The sequence below is a fragment of the Mandrillus leucophaeus genome, unplaced genomic scaffold (assembly GCF_000951045.1).
Source record: "Mandrillus leucophaeus isolate KB7577 unplaced genomic scaffold, Mleu.le_1.0 Scaffold451, whole genome shotgun sequence".
NCBI classification, from domain to species: Eukaryota; Metazoa; Chordata; class Mammalia; order Primates; family Cercopithecidae; genus Mandrillus; species Mandrillus leucophaeus.
The window spans coordinates 484697-493129 of NW_012104821.1; the positions used below are offsets into that span (position 1 = coordinate 484697).

Consider the following 8433-nt stretch of genomic DNA (forward strand, 5'->3'; position numbering starts at 1 on the left):
AAAAAAAAAGGAATCTCGCTCTGTGGCCCAGGCTGGAGTTGCAGTGGCATGATCTTGGCTCACTACAAGCTCTGCCTCCCGGGTTCATACCATTCTCCTGCCTCAGCCTCCCAACTAGCTGGGACTATAGGCATCCGCCACTACACCCAGCTAATTTTGTGTGTTTTTAGTAGAGACGAGGTTTCACTGTGTTAGCCAGGATGGTCTTGATCTCCTGACCTTGTGATCCGCCTGCCTCAGCCTCCTAAAGTGCTGGGATTACAGGCGTGAGCCACTGTGCCTGGCCAAAATGAACTTTTATTAAGCCTTATAAAGGAAGACAATTCTAACATGTGCTACAACATGGATGAACCTAGAAACATTATGCTTAGTGAAACAAACCAGTCACAAAAGACAAACACAGTATGATTCCATTCGTTACAAGTATCTTGCATACTTAAATTCATAGAGACAGAAAGTAGAATGGTGGTTGCTAGGGGTTGGCGAAATGAAGAGATGGGTGGTTTGTCCGTGGGCACTGAGCACCTCTTCTGGAAGGCAAAGAAGTTCAGGAGAGGGATGATGGTGGAGGTTGAACAACAATATGAATGTGCATAAGGCCAATGAACTACATTTAAAAGTGGTTACAATGAAAAGATTTTCATATTTCCCGTTTTATATAAAACCACTTATATTTATAACTTTCGTATTTAAGTGCAGTATATTTTACCACAATAAAAATACAGAAATTAAAAAAGATGGATCCTTGGAAGAAAAAGAAATGAAATGAACTATACACACGGATTTCTCCTGAGTAGAGGAAGAGCCCAAATGCTTCTGTGGACATTCATTTTCTCTTCTTCATCCATGACTGTGAGGAAGACCTTAGAGACTGGGGAACTTGGGCCAATTTGGCTAATGAGGAGCTCTGTGCCTTGAGCCCCCATGGCCATAGCATAGTAAATACTCAGCCTGTGCCTCCAGCCCTGCAGTGTGAGCTTCCAGTCCAGTGGGCTCCACATCTGTCATCTGCATCAGGAGGCTCATGTCTGACCCTGTCTTCCTGCCAGTCCTGAGGACGGAGCCTGAGCCTCCATCACGCACCACGCAGGGAGGACAGCGGACCTGCTCTCCGTGGTCATGGCCCAGCAGAGGGGAAGCGCAGCTCAGTGAGTGCTGAGGGACAATCGGGAGCCTTGTTTCCTGATCCTCAGGACAAACGGGACAGTGGGATGGCAGATGGGAGGACACCAATGTGCAAAATATCAGCTCAGACGACTGTGGAGTTTATGTTCTGGGTTGTGATTGGTGTCAGAAATGTCATTCGAAGTTTTACTTTCTCTCTAAACTGATTCTACTAGCTATAAACATCTCACTGAAGACAGGAGAAAATGGGTACCTGGAAACTGTTCCCTAAGCACTCTGGAAGGATTATGAAGGTGATGATGAGGATGAGGAGGAAGATGGCAGTCACCATGACATCATGAACTCTTACACAGGGCTTCCTAAATGCCGAGTTTTGAGCTCTGTGTTCTATGTAGCTTATTTCATTTCATCTGCATGGTCTTCTCTATGTTATAAGTGCACACATTATTATTATTTTACAAAAGAGGAAAAGAGCAATGCATTTTTATATAACTTGTACCATATCATGAAGTAGAAAGGAGTGAAGCCAAGATTGAACCAGGAGGTCTAAAGTCCAGGCACATGGAATTTGGGCATTCCTCTCTGGTGCACCCAAACCGTCCTCTCAAATGCCTGTCATTTCTTGCAGCTGCCTTCTGCTAATTGTACTCTCCACTTCCGGAGTTTCTAGTAGACCTCGGTCAGACCAGTGAATGCCATGTTCACTGCAGCCGAAGGACTGCACCACGGAACTCCAGCCTGGGTGACAGAGCAAAAGCCCATCTCTTAAAAAAAAAAAAAAAGAAAGAAAGAAAAGAAAAAGGAAGTGCAGCTGGGATCACATGAAAGATCACAGAAATAGAACACAAAAACTCAGGGCGCATCCCTCCCTTACTCCTGTTCCTGGCTTTGCTTTCAGCTCTCCACTTCCTTAGAGGAGACATCAAATCAGGGTCTTAGACTCCCCTCCTATTCAGGGAGCTGGAAAGAGTTTCAAAATGCACCTGAGGTATACCTGTGGTTAAGACCTCTGACCTCTGCTTAAAACTTCCCGATAGCTGGAAGACAATGTGGAATTTTGATGCCTGGGAAACAGAGACCAACCGTTTAATGCTAAATTGTGCCTGTTCTGCTGATCTGTGTGATGAGGGGCGAGACGTGCATGTCTCTGAGACTCAGCACTGTCATCTGAGCTGCTTTCTGGTTGATCCAATGTCAGTGAGCAATAATTAAACAGATCATGGGTGCTCCTGCATGATCTCTATGTGATGGACGCATAAAGGCAAAGAGGCTTTTAGATACTGTCATTAGCATTGTAAGGTTAATCTCTACACCATTCAATTAAAATATTGTGTGACCTGAGTTAAGTTTCCCTATATCCTGACAGGACAATATTTGTCCTCATATAAGTAAATACTGAGTGCTGTGAGAGGAAGGACTGTCAGCCCCTTTCATTTCTGATTCGCCAGAGCCTATATCTCGCTTGGCACAGTGGAGGCATCTACAGTAAAAATTGCAGAAAAATATTGAATAGAGCCTTCCTTGATTCACAAAAATTGACCATAATCAGTGTGGCTTCAACACACATGATGTTTTCCTGTCTGTTCTTTCATCTCTTTCAGGAACGTGCCATAGAACTCGAGACAAGGCAAAATAGCCCTTGTTTGATCCTTATAATTCCATTTAATAACATCTACAACATTCAATTTTTTAAAGGCCATGTCAGAGATTTTTTTAGGTACAACAAAAGGATAAAGGCAGAAAGAGAAGAAGACAGATGAACATTTTTGCCTGGGCTTAGACACATTTTAGTTTCACATTCTTTCAGGCTCAGAGAAGATAATGCAAAAGGCTTATTAACATTCCATTATTGTTTAATCACTGACAAGTGCATGGCAGTGTTACCATCTGTGCAGCTGCTGTAGGCCTCTGATTAGGTGCATTTAGCTAAACCTTTCTTACCAAAATGCAATGTCCGCATAAGCCAAAGACAGGAGTTTTATATTTAATGGATTTTAAAAGAAAGCCTAGGCCGGGTGCGGTGGTTCACGCCTGTAATCCCAGCACTTTGGGAGGCTGAGGCGGGTGGATCACCTGAGGTCAGGAGTTCGTGACCAGCCTGACCAACATGGAGAAACCCCGTCTCTGCTAAAAATACATAACAATTAGCCGGGCGTGGTGGCACATGCCTGTAATCCCAGCTACTCCAGAGGCTGAGGCAGGAGAATCGCTTGAACCTAGGAGGCGGAGGTTGCAGTGAGCTGAGATCGTGCCGTTGCACTCCAGCCTGGGCAACAAGAGCAAAACTCCATCTCAATAATAAATAAATAAATGCAAGCCTATCTATTTGACAATATTGATTCTTCCTATCCATGCGCATGGAATGTTTTTCCATTTGTTTATGTCCTGTCTTATTTCCTTGAGCAGTGGTTTGAAGTTCTCCATGAAGAGGTCCTTCACGTCCCTTGTCAGCTGTGTTCCTAGGTATTTTATTCTCTTCGTGGCAATTGTGAACGGGAGTTCACCCATGATTTGGCTGTCTGATTGTCTCTTACTGGTGTACAGGAACGCGTGCGATTTTTGCACATTGATTTTGGATCCCGAGACTTTGCTGAAGTTGCTTATCAGTTTAAGGGGATTTTGGGCTAAGACGATGGGGTTTTCTAAACATACAATCACACCATCTGCAAACAGAGACAATTTGACTTTCTCTTTTCCTATTTGAATACCCTTTATTTCTTTCTCTTGCCTAATTGCCCTGGCCAGAATTTCCAATACCATGTTGAATAAGAGTGGTGAGAGAGGGCATCCTTGTGCCTGTTTTCAAAGGAAATGCTTCCAGTTTTTGCCCATTCAGTATGATATTGGCTGTGGGTTGATTGAACACTTACTTCCTTGAAGAAAGAATGTCAAAAAATTGTTCGAATAATAAAAACTCTGAAAGAAAACAGACACAGAAAATATTTTACAATTATGAACTATCAAGTTTGATTTAGTTTCTAGATAATGTGGCCCTAACTCTTATAGACTGTTTATAAATATTCTAAATTGGTAGAATGTGTAGCACTGTATTGGAATAAAATAAAATATATTTCATGGTTCCTTAACTTCCTTTAATTAGCTTAAGATTCTTTTCTCCAAGGGAGGAGAATATTTTTTTATTTAGATGTTTTTAAAGGACAGTCTATATTTTACTGTATTCATGAATTTTAAAAAATATACTACATTCTTATATTTATTCTTCTAATGTTCTTCACCCATTGTCTCAAAAGTACGTACATACACAAAGTATTGAATAGCACAAAAATCAACCAGGAAAGAGTTCTTAGAAAATTGGATTTGTCATGGCTGAGGGTGTATGATCTTCAGATGTGAAAACTGTACTTGTGAATTGTTTATATCTAAAGTATAGACACAGTGCTGCATGCTGGTTTACTTGTTTCACATTTTCCACCTCCCTTTTCTTATTAAAAGGTTTCCAAGCTACACAGAACCACAAAATCTAACAGGTGTCTCAGAATTCCTCCTCCTGGAACTCTCAGATGATCCTGAACTGCAGCCTGTCCTCGCTGGGCTGTTCCTGTCCATGTACCTGGTCACGGTGCTGGGGAACCTGCTCATCATCCTGGCCGTCGGCTCTGACTCCCACCTCCACACCCCCATGTACTTCTTCCTCTCCAACCTGTCCTTGGCTGACATCGGTTTCACCTCCACCACCATCCCCAAGACAATTGTGGACATCCAAACTCACAGCAGCGTCATCGCCTATGTGGGCTGCCTGACACAGATGTCTCTTTTTACCCTTTTTGGATGCATGGAAGACATGCTTCTGGCTGTGATGGCTTATGACCGGTTCGTAGCCATCTGTCACCCCCTGCACTACCCAGTTATCATGAACCCACGCCTCTGTGGCTTCTCAGTTTTGGTGTCTTTTCTTCTTAGCCTGGTGGAATCCCAGCTGCACAATTTCACTGTGTTACAATTCACCTGCTTCAAGGATGTGGACATCTCTTCTTTCTTCTGTGACCCTTCTCAACTCCTCAGCCTTGCCTGTTCTGACACCTTCCTCAATAACATAGTCATGTATTTCGGTGCTTCCATATTTGGGTTTCTTCCTATTTCTGGGGTCCTCTACTCCTATTATAAAATTATTTCCTCCATTTTGAGAGTTGCATCATTAGCTGGGAGATACAAAGTCTTCTCCACCTGTGGCTCTCACCTGACAGTTGTTTGCTTATTTTATGGAACAGGCCTTGGCGTGTACCTCAGTTCAGCTGTGTCACCTTCTCCCAGGAAGGGTGCGGTGGCCTCAGTGATGTACACTGTAGTCACCCCCATGCTGAACCCCTTCATCTACAGCTTGAGAAACGGGGACATTAAAAAGGCCCTGTGGAAGCTGCAAAACAGGACAGTCTAGTCTCATTATCCATCCTATTGTTTTTCTTGTGTGAGTTAGAAAAGGCAGCAACATTAATTATCTGAACCTGCAAATCATGGCCCCTGCCCACATTTCCTATGTGAATAGTGCTTTCTTTGTTATATCTTTAATTGGAATAAGTGAATATTCTGGTATCCTTTGTTCATCACAAACATCATGACTGAATCCAATACACCTGGACGGCCTCCTTTAGTTTCTGAGGAATGACGCTGGTATCCATCTAAAATCACAACTCTCTTTTTATACAGAGGAAGTCCTCACTTCACATCGTGGAGAGGTTCTTGGAAACTGTGACATGAAGGATACAATGTGCAGCAGGTCCTTGATTAATGTCGTTTCGTTCAATATTATTTAGTTATAATATTGGTGAAGAAAAAGATTGGTTTGTTATGCATAATTTTTCTTAAAATCAGAGTTTCCAAGAACCTGTCAAGTGGTTAAGGGAAGACTTACTATATTTCAAATTTCCATCTCCTTCCACAATTCATCTGTAATTTACGAATAGCATCTATGGAATCTCTTTAGGCAGGTTGTGTGTGAGGATCCCTACCAGTGGTTCTCAAACTTGACTTTCGTTGAAATGACCTGGGGAGCTTACAAAGGCTGACTGGGTCACATTACCAGAAATTCTGATTTCCTTGGACTTCTCTGGGTATGAGAATTTTTTAAAGCACCAAAGATGATTCGGTTGGTGGAGGGTCTAATGGGATCACACTCTAATTGGTAGTTAATATAAGAGCTTCTGGTAGCACCAGGTCAAGTGGTATTCCTCGAATATTTTCTTTGAATGCATTGTTCTTCAACACTATATAAATTATCTCCTTTTTTTCTACTTAGAATTTTTACTACTTAGAATTTTCATGTTACATTTGCTGAAAGTGTAGATTTGTACCCTTACAGATTTTAATGATATTTGACTCTTGTGCATACATACAAACATGGTAACGGTATCCCTGAAACTTCACATTCAGAGACTAATTCTTTTTCATTTGAAATTTACTTTAAAATTTTTAAAATAACGATAATGTGGTACATAGAAAATGGAATATTATTGTGCCATTATAAACAATGAAATCCTATCATTTGCAGAAACATGGGAGGGACTGGAGGACATTATGTTAAGTGAAAGAAACCAGGCACCTGGTTTCAAATATTGCTTGTTCTCACTCATATGTAGGAACCAAAATGTAAATCCCATGTAGGCAGAGGGGTGAATGGTGATTGCCAAGGCTGGGAAGTCAAGGGGGAGTGGAGTGAAGAGAAGTCGTTTAAGGAGTACAAAATACAGGTAGATAGGAGAAATAAGTTCTAGTCCTTGATAATTCAGTAGGAAAATTATAGTTAACAATAATTTATTGCATATTTCAAAGTAGCTGAGAGAAAAGATTTGCACTGTTTTATGCTGTTGTTTAAGCTATTGTCTTTCTGTTCTAATCTCACCATTTTCTTTTTTTGAAACTATACTTTAAGTTCTGGGATACATGTACAGAACATGCAGGTTTGTTACATAAGTATACATGTGCCATGGTGGTGTGCTGCACCCATCAATCCATCATCTACATTAGGTATTTCTCCTAATGCTATCCCTCCCCTAGCCCCCTACCCCACAATAGGCTTGGTGTGCGATGTTTGCCTCCCTGTATCTATGTGTTCTCATTGTTCAGTGAGTGAACTTATCCCACTTATGAGTGAGAACATGTGTTTGGTTTTCTGTTCCTGTGTTAGTTTGCTGACGATGGTTTCCAGCTTCATCCATATCCCTGCAAAGGACATGAACTCATCCTTTTTTATGGTTGCATAGTATTCCATGGTGTATATATGCCACATTTTCTTTATCCAGTCTATCATTCATGGGCATTTGGGTTAGTTCCAAGTCTTTGTTATTGTGAACAGTACCACAATAAACATACGTGTGCATGTGTTTTTATTGTAGAACGATTTATAATCCTTTGGGTATCTACCCAGTAATGGGATTGCTGGGTCAAATGGTATTTCTAGTTCTAAATCCTTGAAGAATCACCACACTGCCTTCCACAATGGTTAAACTAATTTACACTTTCACCAACAGTGTAAAAGCATTCCTATTTCTCCACATCCTCTCCAGCATCTGTTGTTTCCTGACTTTTTAATGATCACCACTGTAACTGGTGTGAGATGGTATGTCATTGTGGTTTTGATTTGCATTTCTCTAATGACCAGTGATGATGAGCTTTTTTTCATATGTTTGTTGACTCCATCAACATACATGTCTGTTCATATCCTTCCTCCACTTTTTGATGGGTTTTTTTTCTTGTAAATTTGTTTAAGTTCTTTGTAGATTCTGGATATTAACCCTTTGTCAGATGGATAAATTGCAAAAATTTTCTCCCATTCTGTAGGTTGCCTGTTCACGCTGATGATAGTTTCTTTTGCTGTGCAGAAGCTCTTTAGTTTAATTAGATTCCATTTGTCAATCTTGGCTTTTGTTGCCATTGCTTTTGGTGTTTTAGTCATGAAGTCTTTGCCCATGCCTATGTCCTGAATAGTATTGCCTAGGTGTTCTTCCAGAGTTTTTATAGTTTTAGGTTTTATGTTTAAGTCTTTAATGCTATCCCCATCAAGCTACTATTGACTTTCTTCACAGAATTAGAAAAAACTACTTTAAATTTCATGTAACCAAAAAACAGCCCATACAGCCAAGATAATCCGAAGCAAAAAGAACAACCTGGAGGCATCACACTACCTGACTTCAAACTATACTACAAGGCTGCAGTAACCAAAACAGCATGGTTACATGCAGTAACACAAAACCAGATATATAGACCAAGGAAACAGAACAGAGGCCTCAGAAATAATGCCACACATCTACAATCATCTGATCTTCAACAAACCTGACAAAAACAAGCAATGGG

General features: G+C 41.0%; 1 protein-coding gene and 1 pseudogene across 1 annotated transcript; both read left to right on the forward strand.

Annotated features, from left to right (window-relative positions):
- The window catches only part of LOC105549679, a 3463-nt pseudogene extending 2132 nt beyond the window's left edge, over nt 1–1331 (forward strand).
- Nucleotides 1332–4528: 3197 nt separating this feature from the next.
- Nucleotides 4529–5521, forward strand: LOC105549660 (olfactory receptor 7E24-like). The gene has a single exon (XM_011994282.1). It carries the CDS (start codon nt 4529–4531, stop codon nt 5519–5521), a length of 993 nt encoding a protein of 330 aa, XP_011849672.1.
- The last annotated feature ends 2912 nt before the right edge of the window (nt 5522–8433 follow it).

Excerpts from the sequence above, each read along its gene's own strand:
- LOC105549660 (XM_011994282.1), top strand. The coding sequence starts at position 4,529 with ATGCTGGTTTACTTGTTTCACATTTTCCACCTCCCTTTTCTTATTAAA.